A 24,824-nucleotide genomic window follows, 5' to 3' on the forward strand; every position below is an offset into this window, starting at 1 on the left:
GATATTTGTACCATCTTTTCCTGAAAATTCCTGACAAAGGGACAGGTTAAGAAATCCAGGGAAGCTTATCAAAGCTTATCAAAGAGAACTGCAAGGAATGCAATTTGCATCCAGAAAACGGCGTGCTCGACACTAAGCTTTGTAACTAGTTCTGCCTTTACTTCTCCCTCCACCAAGAAATGTGGTTTTCGAACTGACATGCCCTGGAGAGGTACCTGCAAAACGAAATTGACTCTGCTGCACATTTTCATCTACTGATGGCCCTTTCAAGAGTTCAGTATTAATGTAAGCTGAACCAACTTTTGTGTAAGATGAGTCAATCGTCAGGCTGGCTTTGTGTAATAAAAACCTTCAATTTCAGTAGGAAGTTTTAGATTTTTTTTTTTTTAAAGCATCAGAAAGCATGCACTTTCTTTTTTTAGGAGAATAAGATTGTGATTACAATGTGCTATTAACAAAAGTTTCTATTCCTAACTAGTGATTACACAAGATTAGAATCTTAACACAAAATCACTGAGCTATAATTATATTAGATTGCGTACCAATTGCTTGAAATGCAATTGGGGGGCAATTATGTTACTTTATATAATACTCTTCCTTTGTTCTGTTCTGCACCGTACACTGTTATTCTCAAACACTGTTTATTTTTTATTAGCACCTCTCCTACAAAAACTGCAGGACATGAGTATCTTCTAAATAGGTTAAATATTCTGAGTAATTTACAAAGGAAGTTGGTAAAATGATAGTATGATCCTCAAGTGTAACACAGTTGGCATTTCTCAATGGCTGCAAAGTTCCCTCCCTAGGGAACGTTGTCCTTTTTGGGGTTCTGGAAATCCGCTATTTTTGGGGATGGGATGGAGGAAGTACGCCACATACTTTACCTTCAGATCTTCACAGGAAAGGTGAAAAAATGAAATAGATCCAATTCTACAGATGCAATAACTGTTTTGTAAAATGATGACATAAGTTGCCTTAGTGCCCTAACCGGTTGTGCATGCGACAATAATCAGATAGCTTCTAAATCAAAGGATGAAACTTAAGGAACAAACTCTAAGGAGGCAATGACATACACAGAAAAGGAAGACAAGAAATCTGTACACAGAAAACCTTTGGATGTTGTTTCTTCTCTTAGGCTATTTGGAAGAATTCCAGTGGAGCTGCTTCTTATTAAGGATTCTGTCCTGTGGGCAGCCTAGTCTGCATGCGCAGAAGTTGGAAAAAGTTGCCCACAGCATGAAAAGCATACATCAATGCTCCAATTAAGTGGCATCTAATCCTTACACAACATGGTGGTTTTGGTTAGGATTCAGGTAATTTATATACATCCTCGCGGTGCCGATAGCAGACCTAGCTATGGTCGTTCAGTTTGTCCTTAAAAGATCTATGAGGGAGACTTTCCAACTTTTATGTCAGCAGAGAGAGAAAATGGATGCACAGGCAAACCAAGAACTTATCATCCAATTTTTCCTTTATGTAGTGTCCTTAGCTTCAAGCGACACAGACTAATTGTTTTGGTTAAAATGTGTTGAACTGTAGACCCAGGCTCACATCTCCATTCAGCCAATTATTTGGGACTAGTTGCCAAATTGTAGCCAAAACTAACTCAGAAGATTTCTAATGAGAATAAAAGGAAAGATGGACAACCATAAATGTCCCTTTGAGCCTCACAGAAAAGGAAATATGCTGCAGCTTCATACTACTTTATGCAAAATAAATAAATAAATAAATAAAAATGCAAAATAAAATACTCCTATTCTTCCATCTTTCCACCAGTGTTACTGGTTCCCAACGTAGCACTAGTTACATGTTTAACATCCCATTAATTGATATTAATTGTCCTTTAGGTCAGCCTTTTCTTTCCTAGAGATGATAGGAATTTTAGTTGCAAAGATTCTAGGGGCACCTGGCTGGCATGGACTGTTTTTCATGAAATAAACTAGCCAGTTGAAACTGTTGCCCACTGAATTTTCCCTAAGCGACACAGGAAGAAAATGGAATTACAAGATTGTTATTTTAAAAGAGAGCAGACCATCTTGTTAATTAACAAGCTGATGGTTATTTATAGGTCTTCAATTCTACAGCTGCATTTGAGATTGCAACAGCATAATTAGCAATTTCAGTGGTTCATTAACTTCACAATTTAAGGAGTCATAGTATTTTTTTAATCCAAAGGATTATCACAAACACACAAGAGGCAATGTTTAGAAAAGGGAAAGACTATCCTGATTTAGCATCTTGCAATGGTGTCAAAATGTACTGTTTGTAGATGAGATTTTACAGGATAAATCAACGAAAGTCAGGAGGGGAGTAAAATTTGGTCTAGTGGTTAGGGAACAAAGCTAGAAACCAGGAAACTAAGTTCTAGTCCCAATTTAAGCACTAATGATAGGTGGATGACTGTGGACCAGTCACTCTCTTAACTCACCGAGTTGTTGTAGGGAAAATAAAAAGAGGAAGGAGCATTACATACGTTTGAGTTATTTATAAAAATAATACAGATGGGATAAAAAATTTTTTTAAAAAAGAGTTGCAGGCACTGATATTACATTAGAACAGTCCAACCTAAAATCCATGGCACTTTGCTCATGATTTAATAACAAATTACACCAATAAATAAGGCTTAATAGAGAGCTTGATAAGGGATGTAGCTTCAATGCATTTTCCAAATGATTATTAACCCTTTTAGACCTGTCTCACACTCATATTTCATCACTTAAAAAAACAAAATCAAAACACATTTTTTTTATTTTATTCCAAAATATTTCCATTCTTCTGCATCAGTAATTGTTTTCACACATTCAGCTATAAACCAGTGTTGAAGGTCTAATGAGAAATCAAGAGATTTATAATGTAATATTCAAAATATACATAACTGGCAGCAGTAAGTAAAAATTCCTGCTTTAAAATGTCTTACACTATCCACGGACAAGACAGTATTTTCTAACATTTTTTCTTTAAAATTCCCAGCTTCCCATTGAATAATATTACAAGGGTTCTTTTTCACTCATTACCTAAAATGTCATATGAAGTATAGGTAATCCTCAATTTACAACCATTCATTTAGTAACCATTTGAAGTTTCAACGACACTGACAGAAATGACGTACAACTGGTCCTCTACTTATGACTGTAGCAGCATCCCCCCAGTCATGTGATCAAACTTTGGGCGCCTGGCAATCAGCATGTATTTATCACCATTGCAACGATTTGGTGTCATGTGAGTCAAAGGGGAGGGGGAGTTGGATTTGCTTACTTAACAACCAAAGTGATTCACTTAACATGAGTCATGAGTCACAAAAAAGGTAAAATTGGATGTGATTTACTTAACACAACTACCTTGCTTAGCAATGAAAATTTCAGTCCCAATTTTGGTCATAAACCGAGGATAATTTATATTTATCTTGTACCCCCACAGAAAAGAAATGAATAATTTGCACTGGCCAGTTTTGTCCCCCCCCCCAAATATATATATATATATATATATATATATATATATGTGTGTGTGTGTGTGTGTGTGTGTGTGTGTGTGTGTATAGTTAATATTTCGGGTTTCTTCCCGTGTAATTGTGGATATATCCCTAAAAGGGTAGAAGCGACGTTTCGGCAGAATCCCATCTGCCATCATCAGGCTTATGCCAGTAGTCATTTTGCACTAACTGACGTTGGAATTTCAAATCTGGTGCTGGTATTCTGGGATGGCTCCACCTTTTCATTCTGATTGGTTGGGAGTCCCAGTATGTGTTTATTGGCTTGGCTTCGGGTGTATGGTCGGTTTTTCTCCACTAGGTGGCAGGGCTTTATCTTTGTGGCTGGTTTGAATATGATTTGGTTGGGATTTTTTTGTGCAATGTTTGGTCCATGTTCCACATATGGTGTCAAGATTCGTCTATCTATGAGAGCAGGTTTCCAAATAGTAGGCAGACGTGAAGTGTCATCCCGTTTATTCATGCAATATGGTCTTTTTTCCATTTCTATTGCTTCTCTGATTATCCTGCCATTGAGATGTTCTATTTTTACACGGGAAGAAACCCGAAATATTAACTATACACACATACATACCCGTGAAAACTTACATAAACATATATATATAATCAGTGCTGTTTACAGAATAGCTCTTACCTGGACAAGTTCTCTATAGGCAGACTTCGCTAAATTGAATGGCACCAAAAGATTCGACGCCAGGAAATAGAGGACTTCCAAGCCAGTGAACACCATTGCAAATTTGTTGATGATGACAATAGTTTCCAAAGGAACTAAGCAGAGCCGGGCCAGCAGAGGGAGCATGTGAGCAGAAAATAGCCAGATCTGCTTGGTTTTCATGACACAAGAACAAAGGGTGCAGACCACCAGCTGACCTGCAAAAGATTAAGAACACCAAGCAGTTAAATCCTGTCACTTTACAAAAAAAAAAAAAAAAGAGCAGGGAAAAAAGTTTCTCATTATAAGGCCTTTTCCTCTCTATCTCTGAAAATCCCAACCGCATCTTTATTTTGATTGTCCCTCTCATTTAGCAATGACATGTGACTTGTATGAGTAATTTTATGGGCTTGGCCATTTATTTATTTATAAATAAATAAATATTTATATATCCTTGAAGAAGGCAATGGCAAACTGTCTTCTTACTCTTGCTGTGAAAATTACATGGCACTTCTGTGAAATCACCAGGAATCAAGTTTGACTCAAAGGAGACTTCTTTTTATGCCACTGGAATAAAGGTCTCATACGTGTTTTTAAAAACCATACGTGTTTTATTTTATAAAATAATCATGGGAAAACGTGCAGCTGTTAGTTGGCTCTTTACCGCCCAATTTCAATAGCCCAATCTCAGAAATGGGGAATTTATGAATATTCACGTTCAGTTTTTCAAAATCTGCATATATTAAAAAATGAACTAAATTAAAAAACAACTCTTGACAATGAAACATAAACCTATATGTGCCTCTTTTTTTAAAAAAAGAAATCGTAATATTTAAGCTCCCTTCCTTTTGAATTATGTGGTCCGAAAATTTGAAGACAATTAGTTCCTCCTACACTTGGCTTGGCTCATTTGTAACAACTTGTGGAAAATTTCCCTTAAAGGGTAATTTATATAAACGAAATCAGCTCATAATCATGAATATTGCAACAGTGTTATAAGTTGAGATGAAAAAGACCAGACCAGAACAATGTATCTACTACTCATGCATTTATGTAGAGTATTTCAAATAAAATCTTCAATAACTTCCAAGATCATGAGTGGGTATACCACAGAAGAGAGTGTGAACATTATCTTGAAAATTACATGATGAAGTTGCAAGTACACTGCATTCTTGATAAATTTCATACTACAACCCATAATTGCTAAGGACCCCTTATACTTCACTAGTAACACTTGCTCTAAGATGTGATACTTAGGAGTAGTGAAAAGTACACTTGAGATCCAAATTGCCCAATATAGTATAAAACAACCATTGTTTTTTTTTCTTTTAAAATATTTATATTTCCTTACCAGTCATTGGCTACATATTAGCTCTTCATCAAGTTTTGACCATCAAAGAAACTTTTTAACTGATGATTCAGTTTGACTTCATCTTTCTAGTGTTTAAGAGTAGCAAATGACATGCTTGCAAAAAATGCAGTGAGGCTAAATAACAGACACACACCCTTCTTAGGGCAAGTTCAAACTTAACCACATTGGTTCAGTAAACACGGTTATTAAAACGAAGACAATTCTGCCTTTACCCATGCAAAAATCAGGTTATTTGCAACCATAATTTCCATGTGTAATCTTGAATTTAAACAAAATCAATTTTGAATATTGATAATAGACTTCCCTAATGAGAATGTAAATGCTTGCTTCTGATATCTAAAGCACAAGTTGATCCTGTAAGGTGGTTAAGTCATCAGGCTAGAAACTGGGAGACCATGAGTTCAAGTCCCACCTTAGCCAGAAAAGCCATCTGGATGATCTTGGACCAATTGCTCTCTCTCACCTCAACCCACCTTACAGGGTTGTTGTTTTGATGAGAATAGGAGGAAGGAGGAATATATATTTTCACCACTTTGAATTGTTTATAAAAAATAATAAAGGTGGGATATAAATAAATAAATAATAGAACAAGATCAGCTGATATGTAGACAAAGAGTTGAAATTCTGTAGATACAGTAATACAAAAAGCCAAACATGAGAACCAACCCAGTATTTGGTACTTTCATCAACGAACAAGTCTTATGATAATGTTATCATCTCCATTACTTCCCTTTTTATCTTACACTGTATTTGGTAATGATCTTATTTATATCATTCTTTTATATTGCTGTTAAATTTACATTCTGCTTTCCTTCCAGCAGCTCAAGGCTATGTATACTGCAAGCCCTCCTCCAATGTATCTCAGCAACTTTCCTTTCAGGTGATTTGGGACAGAGTGTGTTTGTTAAAAGTCACTTTTAGTGAGTGGTGGGTGTGTTTCAAGGCTGAGGGTAAACTTTAGGGATGGACAAACTGGTTCATGTACAGAACAGCTGTAGATTGTTTAGATGGTTCATGCCTGAACCGAAGGACGGTCTGAATATGGAATGAAATGAAACTGCTTTGTTCTGGATACCGACCAAAATGAGGTTGTTCCAAAGAAAAGTTCAGAGGAGGAAAAGACCAGGAAGATCAGTGAGACTGGCAACAGTTGGGAGAAGATCTGGGAAGATCAAGTGAGTGAGTGACTCACTAAAGATATCATGACAGGATGGGCTAAGGAGAAGAGAGCGGTTAAGACACTGAAGCCTTGCCCTAACTGCCCTATAAAATCTCACAGAACAGATTGGCAAAGCTTCTGGAGTTTAATAAATTCAACAACTTGTTTGTTTTGGATTCAAAACAAAACACACTTTCTCTTTCAGGCATACTTATAATTGATTTGAATTTGGGCTTTCCCAGATCCAATCATAATAGGACTAGCTGTAACCTTAACTACTATATCACAGTGACTCTCTTGTTCAATCTTTGCTCAAGCTTTCAGTATTCTGAGAAAAACTGTATGCAAATGCAGAAATTGTGCATCTGTTTCTTATGAAGCGTTTGTTTTTATAAATGGGGAAAGAACATGTAGCACTTTGAGTACTATTCCAGAATTATGAACTGGTACAATAGCCAGAGCCACAAAGTTTTGGCCAACATGTTTCTATAATGTGGCTGCAATTGTTTTGGAAATGATCTAGAGAAATAACTCTATTATAAGCACAGTACCTTTCTATTAAGCACGAACAAAGCTGCAGCTCCTTTGAGGCATTGAATTGCTGAAGCCAACTATGCTTAAAGCAACTATATCAAAGTCTGAAAAAGGGGGCTGCTTTAGTAGAAACAGAGAATACTGTCTGTGCTCACGCATAAGTCATGTCCAAAGTACCGTATTTTCTGGAGTATAACACGCACCGGAGTATAAGACCCACCTACCTTTTTTGGTGAGGAAAAGAAGAAAAATAAATCTCCTTCTGCTTCTGAGCAATTTTGCCTCCTTGCAGCAAACGGCAAACTGCCTGCTTTACTTTCATTTTTGTTTTCAGCATAGCTTGATTAGCACAAGGAAAAAAAAATCTGCTCCAGCAATTTAACTCTTTGCAGCAAGCAGCAGAGCCCTGCACAAAACAGCTGAGAGCAAATCAGCTGAGAGTCAGGAGGCTGATCCAATCAACTTGTGCCAATTAGGCTGTGCTGAAGCTGAAAGGAGCTGTTTTTTCTTGCTGTTTGCTTGCAAAGAGATAACTGCTGTGAGGCAGAGGCCAAAGGATGAGGGCCAGTGGGGCAGGGCTAATTCAGTGTATAAGACGCACCTAAATTTTCATCCCCTTTTAGGGGGAAAAAGGTGCGTCTTATACTCCGAAAAATACGGTACTTATTTCAAACTATTTCTGAACCATGCACAATCCCATTATATATTCAGAACAATTGAAAATTGAAAGCTCATTAAAATTGAAAGCTCACCCATGAAAGCTGCATGGATTGGAATGATTACTACATTGGCTTACTCATAAACATCTATCATCTTATTAAAATATTATATTGGTTGCTGAGTTAGGAGTCAGCTTCTATACTGGCTGCCTCCATTCTGACAAGTCTCCCAGTTAGCTTATTAATCTTATTCAAAGTATCTCGCTGGATAACTTCCAAGTACCCAACCCCCATTTTGCTGTGAGATAAGTAATAATTAAAATGCATTTTTAAATTCTCTGGTCTTCTCCTGTATTAGTTGTACAAGTTATGATTAATTTCACAATCCTGAGATGTGCTTAGGCTCATAATGCTAAAAAGGTTAAAAATCAATGGGATTTAAAGAAAGAATATAGCTTAACAAATCAGGATGGGAATGAACAGTGTGATTGTACCTGGATGTTAAGCATATATACTTTTGTGTTGTAACTTTTTCCCTTCTGGTCTCCTATTAGAAGCCTGATAGATTCCATCGTTTTCGGATTTCTCCTACTTCCTTTTCAAAACTTATTACTTTACATACAAAATTTCTTGAGGATCCCAAGAAATGTAACAAAACACTATAGATTGTTTCTTCTGAGTATTACTGATGTTTTACAACAAATATAACAAGTTGTATCTCCTAAATCAGGGCTGTCAAACTCGGGAGCCACGGGCCGGATGCGTTGCATGCTGGCCACGCCCACACCCAGTTTAGCGAAGGGGGGAAAAGTTGCAATACATCACATGACAATGCGAGTTTGACACCCCTGCCCTAAATGGACTTTTGCAGCAGGATTGGGATCTTTAACGAATCTTTCATCATATCCCAGGGTGGATTTGATTTAAATCGAGTCGATTTAAATCATGATTTAAATCACTAGTAAAAAGGCTTGATTTAAATCAACTCGATTTAAATCATAATTTTTAAAGAGCAACTGTCATCTCTGCTACTCCTTTGACCCGCTGTTGACTCACCGATAGTCCCAGTGTTGCAGAATATACAGCCTTGTGCTACATAACTAAGCTCCATTTCATGCTGAATAAACGAAATTATTTATGTATCTTAAATAGAAAACTATCTTACGATAGATTTTTACCCCAAAAGTTTTTTATTAAAATAAATTCAATAAAAATCAAAAAAATCTGATTTAAATAAAAAAAAATCTGATTTTTTTGATTTTTTTTAAAAAAATCATTGATTTTTATCCACCCTGTCTTATTCACACTGTTCTTAAATTGGGAGGGTAATTTGCACACCATATTGTGCTGTGATCTGGGTCCTGCGCCTTCCCCATCTCTTTCTTTTTCTAGTATTTCTTCCAAGAAGAGAGGCTCTGTCTGGTTATCTATATAATATACCCTGGAAATTAGCAGAGGGACTAAAAGACTTTTTTAAAAAAAATATGTACATGTTTTCATCAAAATTAAATATGGGAATACTCCCAAAAGAATTAACAACTGTAAAATATGGACTGGCAGGATATATGAAAGATGGAAGAGACATCAATATTTTAAAGTTGCAATAAACTCATGTTTCTTCCTCTCTTTGAACAAATAAATCATGCTTATAATGAACGGCAGAAAATTAGCCCAAAAGGGGAGATGGAAAAGTTGTCCATAGAGCAAACTTTTTTCAAAACCATTATCCATTCATCAACACAAAATAAATGAAAAACCAAGACTAGGTCACACACCGTAGTTTCAATAAGTAAGCCGTTTAGATTTCATTATTAAAAGGCAAACTGATTTCCTGTCAGACCAGCTGTAATCTTTCTATGGGTGACAAATCTTTTGAGCTACAGGGCTGGAATGTTTTTCACTTCGAAAGAATCTATCAATCTTTGACTGTAAATCTTTTAAAAAAAACAAAAACAGCCAAAATCACAAAGCCACCATGAAAACCAAAAACCCATCCTCCTTCAAGTTTGAATACGGTATCAAGTTCCCAATTCAGTAAATTGGTTGATTCATTTTCTTTGTTGATAGTTGGGAAGCTCTGCTTCCATCCTCTGTGTTGATCAAAGAGGACTGGACAGCTGTTGTGAGAACAGTTGTTTAGATGTTGGGATTCCAGAGTCTGGACATCTGGTATCCCAAAAAGAAGTAATCTGAGAGCTCTGTGAAAGAATCTCTCATGACAGCTTGCAGTACAATTACGAAGCTCTGTCTAGATCAAATAAGTTAAACACCATTTGATGCAATGTAAACTGGATTCGGTTCATATGCTTCCCAGCATCTTTTCACATATATGAGGTTTAGGTTTTAAAGAAGCCATAACTCATAAATATTGAATTTGAATTGAAGGAATGGTGGCTTCTTAAAAAACAAACAAACAGCAAATCAAAGCTTGAGTTGATCTTATTGACTGAACTATCTACTGTGCAGAATTCTTTACATGTAGTCGCAAAAGAAGGAAAATAGGACAACCGTAGATTTGTGCGGGTACTTTTTGTACAATGGGAAATAATAGTTTTCCAATGTCTTAACTGGATCTTGGTGCCAACACAATAGAATACTATTCTGAATTATAAAGGTAGTCCTTGACTTAAAACAGTTCATTTAGTGACTATTCAAAGTTACAACGGCTTTGAAAATAATGACTTATGACAGTTTTTCACACTTATGACCATTGCAGCATCCTCATGGTCACATGATTTACATTCGGATGCTTGACAACTGACTCACATTTATGTCCCGGAGCCACATCATCGACTTTTGCAATCTTCTGACCAGCAAAGTCAATGGGGAAGCCAGATTCACATAACTAGCCACGTTACTAATTTAAGAACTGCAGTGATTCACTTAACAAATATGGCGAGGAAAGTCGTAAAATGGGGCAAAACTCGCTTAACAATTTTTTCACATAACAACATACATTTTGGGCTCAATTGTGGTCATAAGTTGAGGAATGGTACCCTCCTTTCCAGTTTTAAGTTTTAAGAATTAAAAAGATAAGTATATTATTGCTGAAGTGACACAATGCTAATGAAGACCTATTTTCATACTCCAGCGTGGTATATGAGAATAGGAATTGTTGCTATTAATATTGTTTTCTACTGTTATAAAGGATGACATGGAGGCACAGGGCATGCAACAACATGACATAAAATGCTATTGGATTACTCAGAGGAAGTTATTGGTGGCATAAGATCTATTTTATTAACTGCAATCCTGAGCAAATCTTCCTCTTCTATAGAAGGTGATGATGTTTGATGTACTCACCGATTAAAGCTGTCACAAAACGATTCATGGAAAGAGGCTCTAAGTACATTGGCCCTTCGTAACCGGATTCTAGCTCACTTCTTACATAATCCCTAAAAGAAAATGAGCTACGTTAAAGAACTTTTAACATGAAGCAATATTTGCAAAATGGGCGTAGTTTAAGACCAGGATCATACAAGATACAAAGTTATGATATTTAACCATGATTTATTCAATATACCACGGTCAACTTGTGAAATTATCAATCATAATATATTAAACCAATGTCACAAAGCATAATGGTTTAGTGCAATGTGAAAGCCCAGTCTAACATTTAAACATTATTTTTTTTAAAAAACAGCTGCCTATTCCATATGGTTCTCATGGGTGACAAATCTTGATGATGTATATTTATTGATTTTATTAGGTGACAAAAAAGCTCTATGAGAAATTTAGCTATCAACCTCTCCCCACTAAATATATGCTTTCCCAAGAAAGATCATCCTCTCATCTCTCCCTCAGCCTTGTTATTAAACTGAATAACTGAATTATTCCAAGAATTCATTAATTAATTTGAATTTCATTCCTGAAGTTACCAAACCTCCCTAACAACATCTTTGCTTTGTGAAACCATCCTTTGGGTACAAAACAGTTGACAAAAAAGGCCAAAACTTTGGCATACCGCAAAACACTCTGCTAGATAGATGACCTTGCCTGTATTTGAGAGATAAAAGGACCAATCTTCTGCCAAAGGTATAAAAGATAAACATTCCATTTTATCTGAGAGTCATCAATTGTCAAGGTTTATAGTAGCTCTACTGCCGAAATAGGCCCATACTCTTCTGATCTTTAAAGATAATCCCTTAACTATTGCATCAGTTGCAATTTCTTTCTAAGTCTATATTGATTCATTTCATTTAGATCAGGGGTGTCAAACTCGACTTCATTGAGGGCTGCATCAGGGTTATGTTTGACCTCGGGGGGAAGGGGCAGAATGGGCGTGGCCAGGGTGGGCGTGGCCAGCTCAATGTCACTCATGTCGGGGGGGTGTGCTTTGCCAGAGAAAGCAGGCTCCCGAGCTCCGTTTTTGGCTGTGACTGCCTCCTGCAACCCTCTGCCAGTGAAAACAGAGCTAGAGAGGGCTGTATGCGGCCCTTCTGAGCTCCATTTTCACTGGCAGAGGCACCGGGGGCCAGTTCTTCACTGTTTCTAGGGCGACCCCATGGGCCAGATCTAAGCACCTAGCAGGCCGGATCTGGCCCCTGGCCCTTGAGTTTGACACCCCTGATTTAGATTGATACAGACAAATGTTATACATACACCAGACCAGCCACGTAACTGACCTCTGCCCATCCCAAATTACACACCTACTTATTCCTTCTTTGCTTGCCTTAATCTTTCCTTCTGTTCCTTCCTTTATTAAAGCCACAATTTCTCTATAGTACTTTAAAGGCATAAAAAGATACAGGGCATTTTTGTTTAGCAACTACAATTGGGAGCGGCAACTTAGTTGTTAAGCATCGTGGTCACTTGAATGAAACTATGATTCTGCTTACAATCTTACTTCAGCTTCTCTTTCCTTCACGAATCTGCAAAAGTCATAACTGCTCACAAATTTACTATTTCATCACTCAACAGTTGCTAAGCAAGGCAATTACCAGAAGAGGACTTCCTGTAAACACAACAAAACCTAAGCAGTTGTATACCTATCTCCTTGAACTAGATTATGTTTAACTTGGATAATTGTACTTTCTTAGGTTATCAGCTGATAAACACTGCTTTAAAAAAAAACAACATAATGAGGTCTGTTCATTAAAGAAATTCAATCAAAAACAATAAAACATACTACAGTACAGGTAGTCCTCAGTTGTTCAAAATTGCAAGGGCACTGAACAAGTGGTACTTCTAACTGGTCCTTGAAGTTCCAGCCATTGTACCACCGCTTCAGTCACATGGTTGCAATTCAGGCACTTTGGGTGGGTGACTGGATCATACCTACAAGAGTTGCAGTGTTCCAATCATGCGATCACTATTCGCAACCTTCCCCGCTGACTTCTCACCAGACAGGTCAATGGCAAAGCCAGCCGGAAAGATCGCAAATCCCTTCACTGCTTTTTCTCCAGAGGAGCCCTGCTATGGAGTACAGCTAGTCCTCAGCTTACAACAATTCATTTAGTGACCTTTTCGAAGTTACAATGGCACCAAAAAGAGTGATGTATGACCGGTTTTTCATACTTACAACTGTTGCAACACCCCCCCCCCCTTGGTCACATGATCAAAATTTGGACGCTTGGCAGCTGACTCCTAATTATAACGGTTGCTGTGTCCCGGGGTCATGTGATCCCCTTTTGCGACCTTCTGACTAGCGACGTCAGTGGGGAAGCCAGATACACTTAACAACTGTGTTACTAATTTAACAACTGCAGTGATTCATTTAACAACGGTGGCAAGAAAGATCGTAAAATGGGGCATAACTCGCTGGACAAATATCTCACTTAGCAGCAAAAAATTGTCGGGGCTCTATTGTGGGTCGTAAGTCAAGGACTATCTGCATGAGATCTCAGAGATCTTGTAGTCCATAGTTTTACATGCAGTGTAGTACCCCATCCCTAGCCTGCATGCACTTGGGTGGCACAGCAGCAACCCTTGTCTTGTTCCATAGTATTCATCTGCCCTCCAGCCTGCTTGCAAGCTACGCTGGACTTGCAACTTCCAGCCACCTTATCTCATTGGCTTTGCTTGTGGGAAGCCAGCAGGAGGTTGCATGTCACAGTCATGGGTGGTCCTCGCTTAATGACCTGCAATTTTCACTTAATAATGGCAACAGGGACTGTCAGGATCGCTATCATTAAATAATGTGGCCATGTGATATCACACTATGCGACTGCATTCCTTAGCAACATAAAATTCTAGTCCAATTATTGTTGTTAACCAAGGACCGTCTCCTCTACTGACAATCACAACTGTGCCCCAACAGGCTCCAACTCAACCCCTCCAAGACCGAGTGGCTGTGGCTTCCAGCGTCCCGATATAGCCAGCTGACGCCATCGCTGGCTATTGGGGGCGAATCACTCGCCCCCACAGAGAGGGCTCGTAACTTGGGCATCCTCCTGCACGGCTGTCTTTAGAAGATCATTTGACGGCCGTGGCCAGGGGGGCTTTTTATCAGGTTCGCCTGATACACCAGTTGCGCCCCTTTCTAGATCGGGACTCTCTACGCACAGTCACTCAGGCACTCGTCACTTCCCGCCTGGACTACTGCAACGCTCTCTACATGGGGCTCCCCCTGGGGTGCATCCGGAGGCTCCAGCTGGTCCAGAACGCGGCCGCACGGGGGATTATGGGGGCGACGAGGCGCTCCCATGTGACACCTCTCCTGCGCGAGCTGCACTGGCTCCCGGTGGTCTTCCGGGTGCGCTTCAAGGTGTTGGTGACCACCTTTAAAGCGCTCCATGGCTTAGGGCCGGGGTACTTACGAGACCGCCTTCTGCCACCAATAGCCTCCCACCGGCCAGTACGCTCGCACGGAGTGGGCCTCCTCAGGGTGCCGTCCGCCAGACAATGTCGGCTGGCGACCCCCAGGGGGAGAGCCTTCTCTGTGACGGCGCCCACCCTCTGGAACAACCTCCCCCCCGAGTTACGTACAATAACAGACCTCCGGATTTTTCGTCGGGCCCTGAAAACCTATTTATTTCAACTAGCTGGGCTGGCTTGAGTTAAATTTTAAATTGATTTTAAATTGGGTTGTTTTAATTTACGGCCAAAATATTTAATTATTTTAAACTGTTTTTTAAATTTTGTATGTTCTGTTTTTCTACTTTGGCTGTTCACCGCCCTCAGTCCTATTTGGAGAAGGGCGGTATAGAAATGGAAACAAATAAATAAATAAATAAATAAGTGTCTGCTAAGCAAGACAGTTTTTAAGAGAGTTGTGCCCCCATTTTATTAGCTTTCTTGCCAGTTGTTAAGTGAGCCACTGCAGGCGTTAAGTTAGGAACATGGTTACTAACTGGATCTGGCTTCCCCATCGACTTTGCTCGTCAAAAGGTTGCAAAAGGTTACCGCAAGATCCCTTAATGTCGTAAATACGTACCAGTAGTCAAGCGTCCAAATTTAGAACACATAATCATGGAGATGTTGCAATGGTTGTTAAGTGTGAAAAATGGTCATCAGTCTTTTTTTCCCCATGCTATTGTAATATTGAACGGTCACTAAATCAGGGGTGAAATACTCCCGGTTTGGACAGGATCACCCGATCCGGTAGCAATGGAGGCGGGTGGTTCGGAGAACCGGTAGCAAAACTCCCTGCCCCCCCCCCAATGCCCAGCTGAGCTGGCTTTTTCTTTTAATTTTTAAAAGCATTTTTTCTACAAGCTCTTCGGCTGAAAAAATGCTTTTAAAAGTTAAAAAAAAAAGCCTCTGATGATCACGCGGCTCAGCTGGGATCATCAAAGACTTTTAAAAGAAAAAAAAACCCTTTTTTCTTTTAAATGCCTCTGACGATCCAAGCTGAGTTGTCTGATCGGCAGAGGCATTTAAAAGAAAAAAAGTCTCTGTCGATCAGGCAACTCAGCTTGGAACGTCAGAGGCATTTAAAAGAAACTCAGCTGGGATCGTCAGAGCCTCTTGAAAGCATTTTTTTACAACCTCTTCACCGAAGAGGTTGTAGAAAAAATGGTTTTAAAAGTAAAAAAAAAAAATGGCCACACCCACCCAGTCACATTACCCCCACCACCAAGCCACGCCCACAGAACTGGTAGTAACAAATTTTAGATTTCACCACTACACTAAATGAATGGTTGTAAATTGAAGACTACCTGTATTTGCAAAGCACAGCTGATTTACTGTCTTTATTACAAAGGTTGCAAATATCTGTCTGCTCAGTTTCACTTCTCCAAAAGTTATTGTAAGAATAAGTAAGTTTTTCCAAAGATGAATTCCAAAAACCATGAAGCATTCTGTAAAATTACTGTACAAATTATGGATTGTGAGACTTTTTTCTTAATAGGTATGTTTAAGAGAGCTGCTTTACTATATGAACTGACGCTTGTCTTTATCTGTTTTTTTAATTGGAAGAACAAAATGGTTGTTCCTAAAAGAAGTGAGATATATTGAAAGGTGCAGCAGATATAACTCAAAGAAAAAAATAACTTGACAAAATTGCATCTTATCTTCCCCTGAAGTATAACAGATTCTACTACACTGCCATTGCAAATTAACTGGCAACAGAAAATAAAAATGCAATTGTAGGAAGAAAAAAAGGGGGGGGGCAGAAGAATACAGTTCTTACAGCTTACACAGTGAATAACTAAGTCCCAAAATGGCTATGGCAGGGGTGTCAAACTCGATTTCATTGAAGGCCGCATCAGGGTTGTATTTTACCTCGGGGGGGGAGGGGGTTGGGGAGGCGTGGCCAGCTCAACATCACTCATGTCGAGGGCCTGAGGACTCTGCCAGCGAAAACAGGCTCCTGAACTTCATTTTTGGCTGTGACAATTCCTGCAACCCTCTACCAGCGAAAACGGAGCTCGGGCAAGCTGCCGGCAGCCCTTGTGAGCTCCATTTTCAGCTGCGACAGACTCCTGCAACCCTTTGCAGGAGCTCCGTTTTCTCTGGGAGTGGCACCGCGGGCCGGTCCTTTGCTGTTTCCAGGGCGGCCCTGCGGGCCAGATCTAAGCACCCCACAGGCTAGATCCAGCCCCCGGGCCTTGAGTTTGACACCCCTGGCTTATGGAGATTCTCAGTCATCCAGGTCATGGTTGTCTCAAAGGTGCTTTTTCAAGAGGCAAATGGACTTTCTGATTTTTCTTTGAAGAAGTTTTGCTTCTCATCCAGGAAGCTTCTTCCGCTCTGGCTGGATGGTGGGGAATGGAAGGATTTATACTCCTTGCAGACAGCTGGATCATTTGCATTCTTTTAGGGAGTTGCTGAACTTGGAGGTTCAGCATGTGTCATCAGGTTCTTAGCCAATACAACATATATGCACACTTCAAATCCAAGAATACACTAAGGCAGAAACTTGTCCGCCCCAAGAGTAAAACACCCAGACACAAACTGAGCAATGTGGTATATGTAGTATAGTGCAGTGAGCCATGTGCAGATCTGTACATTGGGGAAGCAAAACAACCACTTCATAAACACATGGCACAACATTGGAGAACAAGATTCAGCAGTCTATCTGCATTTAAAAGACAAAGGCCACTCTTTTGAAGACAGCAAAGTCCACATTCTGGACAGAGAGGACCGTTGATTTGAAAGAGGTATCAAAGAGTCTATCTATGTCAAAACTGAACAGCCCTCTCTCAACAGAAGGAAAGGGATATGACATCATCTATCTCCAGTCTACAACACAGTCCTTTCAATAGTTCCAAGAAGTCTCGGAGCCCCTAGCAACAGGGGGCGGGACTTAAAGACCTTGACAGACTCAGTCCACCAATCTAAACAGACGAGTACAACCCATCCTGGCTGCTGTCTCCACCCACAATGGAGAAGGCTCCACACCCATTTGCACTATTCAGGTGACCCTGAGGACACAGATAAACCTACAGATGACCTCAACTACTCTCTGAAAGAATGCAAATGACCAGCTGTCTGCAAGGAATATAAATCCTCCCATTCCCCAACATCCAGCCAGAGCTGAAGAAGCTTCTTGGATGAGAAGTAAAAAGAAAAACGAGAAAGTCCAGTTTTGGACCTTTGGGATGAAGGCTCAAAACTTCCCCTCTCCTGCCAATCAGTTACACACAATTCAAGGGCCTTTTTGCTGCTGAAGCAGCTTAATCTTTTCCATGCCACTTCCCCTCCTTTCCGTCCTATTAGCTCCAGGAAGTTGTATTAGGCTGGCAAGGAAAGTACTGTATATATTTCCCCCCATTACTTGGTAACTCCCTCTCCTGTAATAATAATATTACAGTTTTCTGCGAACTCTTTTTCCTTGAGCAAAAAGTGAAGAAAAAAATGAACAGTGTGATTCAGCTCTCATTCCTAGTGAAAGAAAGTGAAGTTCATAACCCTGGCATGGAAGGATTATGATTGCTAATGCAAACAAGAGAGAGCATAGTCATTCATAAGGCTGAAGTGAGAGACTAGTCCTTTATTTGTCCTTAAGCTGAGAGACACAACAGTAATTTACAATTTGTAAATGAGGGCATGCATTGCTGCTGTGCTTTATAGAGTGGCCACTAAAAATCAGGGGGGGGGAAAATAAAAATATTGTCCAAGAAAATATTTTTCCCAATTTTCATACATGCTTATGTTAATCTAGAGCCGTGATGGTGAATCTATGGCATGCATGCCCGAAGTGGCACGGTGCCATGTCGCCTAGCATGCGCGTTGCCTGTTCTTCTTCTGGGGTTTTGCGCATGTGATGATCAGCTGGCCTCTGTGCGTGCGGCAGTGCCAGAAACCAGAACAGCTGATCTTCTGTTTTCTGGCATGAGCATTGGCCAGCTGCTCAGCGTGTGCGCAGCAGTAACTGGAAGACTTGCTGGATGGCGCGCATGTGCACGCCGGAAACCAGAAGTACATTATCCGGTGGGCACATGCGCCATTGCCAGCTTCTCTTCCTGGTTGCGGCCCTGACGAGCATGTGTGCGAAGTGTTCCCTTTTCAGCACTTGGTGCCGCATGCACACGCTGCATGCTCCCTTTTCGGCACTCAAAAAGATTCGCCATCACTGATCTAGAGGTTTCATTCTTATAAACATTTGGTCTTTTTCAATTCTATTCTTCATCTGATAGATCTATTCTTTTGTTTGTCACCTGGGTGCTTACTTTTAAAGGCCACGTGATGTGGAACTTCAGATACGATCTCCCAGACACCAAGGCAATCTTTGCAGAACTTCAGCTGAAAGCCTCTGCCTCCTTTAATTAAGGAAAAGGACCCCTCCAAGGCCATTGTCTTATATCCACCACAGGGTTTCCCAGCAAGTTTTTATCCCTTTCCAAATCATCAGTGGCAGATCTTCAACGTATGGAGGACTACAGCCCCCCCACTGTCCACAACCAGATCAGTAAATGAGATTGGGAATGAACGCATCAACAGATCAACAAACCAATACATTCTTGTTGATTCTTATACAAGGCTCACTGGTCTTATTTTTACTTTTGCTAATTTTATTTTTACAGTGCATTGATGGAATATGTAATCTTACTGTTTTATCAGTCTCATTTATAATACTGTACTTTATTTGTTGTAACCAACACTTTAACTGCTATGGTGTAACAACCAACCAGGGAGTAACAATACTGAACGATTTGGATATTTAATTATGCTTGGGGTTATTTCTTGTTTAGAATAAAGCAATGAGTGCATACATGAGCCACTATATCTCAAAGAGTAATTTTAGAAGCATTTAAAGCTTCATCTATGCATCTTTTTGTTAATGCAGGGGAGGAAAAAATCTCTGCAAATTAACAAAGATACATTGTACTCATTGTGGTCAAAAGGATCTATAGCTCCAAAGTGGAATGCTCAGAACATTTTAAAAAGGTAATTCACTTTCAAATAACAATTGCAACAATAATACGCATGAATTTTCAGTAGAGTAGAAGCTAAACTATAATTAAAAATTAGTCAAGTAATAGACTTAATTGGACTTCTGTTAAGAATCACTTGGACAAAGATATACATGTTAACAGTAAACCTAATGTATGCACATGTTTCATCAGCATAATCCAGTTAGGTATCCAATATGTTACTGACTAACCTTAAGATTGGAATGTGCCATTTTGTAAAAAAAAAAAGAAAAAAGTGATTTAGATAAAGATAAGCACATCCAGAAATGAATTTCAAAATCATTGGGCATAGTCATGCTTTTTATTCATACTTAAGGATGCGTAATCTACTAAACAGAAAGAAGATATCACTGCCAAGACAGATCCACCACTTGAGACTACATTGAAGGTCATTTTGGAGAGAATCTACCTGTGTGGTCACTCAAGAGTCAACACCAGGTTGACGGCACTTCAATCAAATAAAGAATGCATGACTAGTAGTGTTATGCTACCATACCCTCGTTCATTTCCCAGAGACTATATGAAAATGAAAAGGACACAGTGGCTTAGTGGCTAAGATGCTGAGCTTGTTGATCGAAAGGTCGGCAGTTCAGCAGTTTGAATCCCTAGTGCCGTGTAACGGGGTGAGCTCCCGCTACTTGTCCCAGCTTCTGCCAACCTAGCAGTTCGAAAGCACATAAAAAATGCAAGTAGAAAAATAAGGGCCACCTTTGGTGGGAAGGTAACAGCGTTCCGTGCGCATTTGGCGTTTAGTCATGCCAGCCACATGACCACGGAGACATCTTCGGACAGCACTGACTCTTCAGCTTTGAAATGGAGATGAGCACCGCCCCCTAGAGTTGGGAACGACTAGCACATATGTGTGAGGGGAATCTTTACCTTTATCTTTATATGAAAATGAGGCACTCAACTGAACGACTTTACTCCAGAATCAGGAGTTAGGAGTATCTCCTCATACCAAAGCTTCTGTTAGCCAAAGCTCACTTTTATCAGTGGATCCCCAAACACTTCAGTTCACTGACCCCTTAATCAAGTTTCAGATTGTTCATCAACCACCAAATGTTTATTTTATGAAAATAATTTAATAAATACTTTAACTAATAGTACTACAAATAACAACCAAGTCCTATTAAACATTGGGGATTGATACTGGGCTAGACTGATGTTCAACATATTATATTATACTATAGTATATACCAGTGATGGTGAACCTTTTTTTCCTCGGGTGCACACATCCACACTCATAATTCAATGCTCCCCGTGCCCTGCCCCCTTGCGACCCCCCCCCCACGCTCTCCGCACATGCGTGCATGATCCCTCTGTGCCCCGTTTTGGGCCTAGCAGGCCTCCCTGAAGCTTCCGGAGCCTAGGGAGGGTGAAAATGGCCTCCCCCACTCCCCCAGAGGCCTGAAGTGGTACATTTCCCAACTTCCGGTGGGCCCAGAAGGCCTGTTTTTTGCCCTCCCCAGGTTCCAGAGACTTTCTTGGAGCCTGGGGAAGGCGAAAACGGGTTCCCCCCCCCCCCCAGAGGCTGAAAACATCCCACAGCCTCCACGCGAGCCCTGGCATCCAAAACGGGCCACTTGGAGACCCCTGGGAGGGGAGGGGAGGGGCGGGACCAGACGAAAATCAGCTGGCCAGCACCCATGCACACTGGAGCTGCGCTACGGCAACGGCTTGCATGCCCGCAGATATGGCTCTGCGTGCCACCTGAATACCTATCTCTTATTGTTTCTGCCCATTTATAAGATCAGACAGAGTTGATGTGCTTTTTAACAGCAGACTTCCCAGTCTTTAAAATCATCATCCATATGGCTGACTTCTAAAGTAATACAAATCAACAATTACTAGCACAGAAATGGTATCTTTCCAGTCCTCTATCCCATATTTTGTAGGCACTCTGAATCACATCATTAGAGAAAACTGGAGATCAGGCTGGTATTTAAACTTATTGCAATTTCCTGTGAATTTGGACCTGAACTATGATTCTATGGGACTTTGGGTGGTTTGGAATGAAGAATTGGCAATTTTGATCTTGATGGCAGGTGTGAAATAGGCAGACTGTGATGACGAGCTCACTGGGTACCTCAATTGTCACAAAGTGCCACTAATCTCTTTTGTAAACCCATGGAGATTCTCAATCATCCAGATCATGGTTATCCCAAAGGTGCTTTTCAAAAGGCAACTGGACTTTCTTTTTTTCTCTTGAAAATGTTTTGCTTCTCATCCAAGAACTGAATGGAAGAAGATTCTTGGATGAGAAGTGAAATATTTTCAAGGAAAAAACCCAAGAAAGTCCAGTTGCCTTTTTAAAAAATGCCTTTGGGTCTTCTATCAGTGATTGCTGGGGACTGCCCAAGTGAGAGATGAAGCAGGAGATTGGTGGACCCTGTCTCTGGTGAAAGACAGTCTGGGGATAAAACCCAACTAACCAGACATTAAGAGCAAGAGAATGTAATATTGCAATATAGGAAAGGTATATAAATTAATAACTATGCATGATTATACAGTTGAACGTAAGGGACTCGGGGTGAAAGGTTGTTATTCCGGAATCAGGTCTGGATTACTGGGCTGGTTGAGGTACATGTAAGTTCCTTTGTAGTTGCAAAGGGAGAGAAGGAAAGATTGGTCAACTCTGCTATGAAGACAGTGGGGCAGACACAGCACTGTAAGGAGATGTGGCGGGGGGCTGTTGAAGTGGAAGGCAGAGCTCCAAACTGATTTCCAGCCTCAAGGCTACATCTTGGGAACCAGGTGATAGACAGCTGGAGATCTCAGTCCCGAAGTATTAATAATTAATGTCAGACCTGTTTCAAATAAAATCACCTTCATATATAATTTGTTAGTAGACGAGAAGGCATGCCCATATAAAGGAATTATCAATGTAATTAAACAGGCAGGTAAGGAAATCAATTCTGTTATTCTTACCTGGAGATCTGATGCCCAGCATACAGCAGCAGTCCAGTTAGAAAATACAGGTAGAGTTGAACCAGATGTTGTCTGGGCAAGGTTAGGAGCACAACACTTAAGATATAACCTGAATAAGAAATTGAAATAATACAGGGTTAACTATAGAAATCCTTACCGAATGATTTTCAGTGATTTGTGTGAGTACGTCATGACGTCTACTATGGACTTCCATGCTTTCCCTGTCTCATTATTGATATTTAGCCTCTACACATGAAGACCCAAGCATTACCCAAGCTTTTGGATGAACAGCACCTCCATCTTGCTGGGATTAAGTTTAGCCTTTTTGTTCCTATCCAGTCCCTCACAACTTTCAGACACTGAATTAAGGACTCAACTGTATCTTCAATTAGTCTCATACCTAGAATTGATGTCTCCCAATAGTTTTAAATAGAAGTTTAATATGGATTTTTTTAAAAAAACCCAAATGACCTCTCTGTCACCAATTTCACCTCTCCCATTTCCAGCATTATTGATTGGAACTGCCTGTTCAGAAAGGAGTGGAACCACGCCCCTCTCAATATTTGCATTCAATGTTATCCTTCCCAAATCTTGTAGTGGTCCAGTTGATGCCAAGAATGTGGGTCTCAAATGCTGCTCAGAAGTCCAGAGAGAGTGTACTGTAGTTTACTACTGCATATCATCCACCAGAGTGATCAATGAAATTCAGATTCATGCCTATGTTTGAACCATGACTGAAAGGGGCCCAGATCATGCATTTTGCACTCAGATCCTAAAAATTCTCATGCCCCACTAGTTTCTCTAAGACTTTCCCTAAAAACAGAAGGTTGGATATTGGGCAGAAGTCATCAAGTATGGTTGAACCCAGAGATGGCTTCTTTAGAAGCCATCAAACCATTGCCTCCTTTAAGACAGCTGAGACAAAGAAAGAAAGATTCTCCCAGGGTAACAATAAACAGTCTACTTGAGAGTGGTGATATCCAATATTTGGGTGGACATTTGTAACTGCTCGTCTACCCTTTCTTCCATCTTTACCACAATTGTGATAAAGTGAACTCTTATCCATTAAAAGTTTAGGCTATTTGGTTTAATGCTTAATTTCAATGTCAGTCTAAGATACCAGCAAGTTCTATTTGAGGGACAACAGTTTTCCCCTGCTGTCCATTGTTTCAGTGGGCACATTTTTTTTCAATAAAATACACCAGGACCCAACTTCTGAATAGGAAGTTTATTTCCAGCCCTAGTTCCTGTAATGATTGCTGATGAGAAACAAAGCACAAAATTATTTTCTCCTTCCCACGTCAATCAAAGCCTTAAAATATGATTTTGTATCTTTCAAGAAAGACAATGAACAGAGTTAATTTTGCAATCATATGCATCTTTTCTTTCTGCAAGTTGAGTCTTCCAGTCACCCATATGAGCCGTGGTGGCACAGTGGTTAGAGTGTAGTACTGCAGGCTACTTCCGCTGATCACTGGCTGCCAGTAGTTTGGCAGATCGAATCTCACCAGGCTCAAGGTTGACTCATCCTTCCATCCTTCTGAGGTTGATAAAATGAGGACCCAGATTGTTGGGGGCAATATAATTACTCTGTAAACCGCTTAGAGAGGGCTGTAAAACACTGTGAAGCAATATATAAGTCTAAGTGTTATAGTGCTACATACAATGGCGGGAGTAGCAGCAGGCAGTGACTGCCTGGAATGAATCATAAAAAGTAGTGTATTTTTCAGAGTATAAGATGCACTTTTCCCCGCTAAAAGAGGGTGAAAATTTGGGTGCGTCTTATACACTGGATGTGGCCCCGCCCACCCGGAAAATGGGGCACGCTGAGGCGGCAATAGGCTATGGTAATCCCTGCAGCCTGTAACAGCTGATTTTAGGGAGGCCGATCCAACTGACGATCAGCTGCTTGTCCTAATCAGGCTGTGCTGAACTGAAACAGGCTGTTTGCTGCAAGGAGGCAAATTGCTGGGAGGCAGAGGCAGTTTTTTTTTTTTCTTGTGCTAATCAGGCTGTGATGAAATTGAAACTGAAACAGAGTGTTTGTTGCAAGGAGGCAAATTGCTGGGAGGCAGAGGCAAAGGCAGATATTTTTTTCTTGTTTTCCTTCCCAGAAAAGGTAGGCGCGTCTTATACGCCGAAAAATATTTTTCCTTTTGCCAAAAATTCATTTTAAAAATCAAGATTTGAAACATACCTATAGTAAACCCTAGCAGCCACTTCAGATAGTAAACA

At 40.1% G+C, this 24,824-nt stretch overlaps 1 protein-coding gene across 1 annotated transcript in view; it reads right to left on the reverse strand.

The window, feature by feature from the left end:
* The window catches only part of RNF145 (ring finger protein 145), an 85,603-nt gene that overhangs the window by 16,627 nt on the left and 44,152 nt on the right, over positions 1-24,824 (reverse strand). The window contains exons 3-5 of the mRNA XM_034401385.3: positions 22,590-22,698; positions 11,167-11,258; positions 4,122-4,357 (exon numbers count right to left, since the gene is read on the reverse strand). Coding sequence (XP_034257276.1) covers positions 4,122-4,357; positions 11,167-11,258; positions 22,590-22,698 — 437 coding nt within the window. The remainder of the gene's footprint in view (positions 1-4,121; positions 4,358-11,166; positions 11,259-22,589; positions 22,699-24,824) is intronic.

This window comes from Pantherophis guttatus, chromosome 2 (genome assembly GCF_059756535.1).
Source record: "Pantherophis guttatus breed Tessera chromosome 2, ASM5975653v1, whole genome shotgun sequence".
Lineage (NCBI taxonomy): Eukaryota > Metazoa > Chordata > Lepidosauria > Squamata > Colubridae > Pantherophis > Pantherophis guttatus.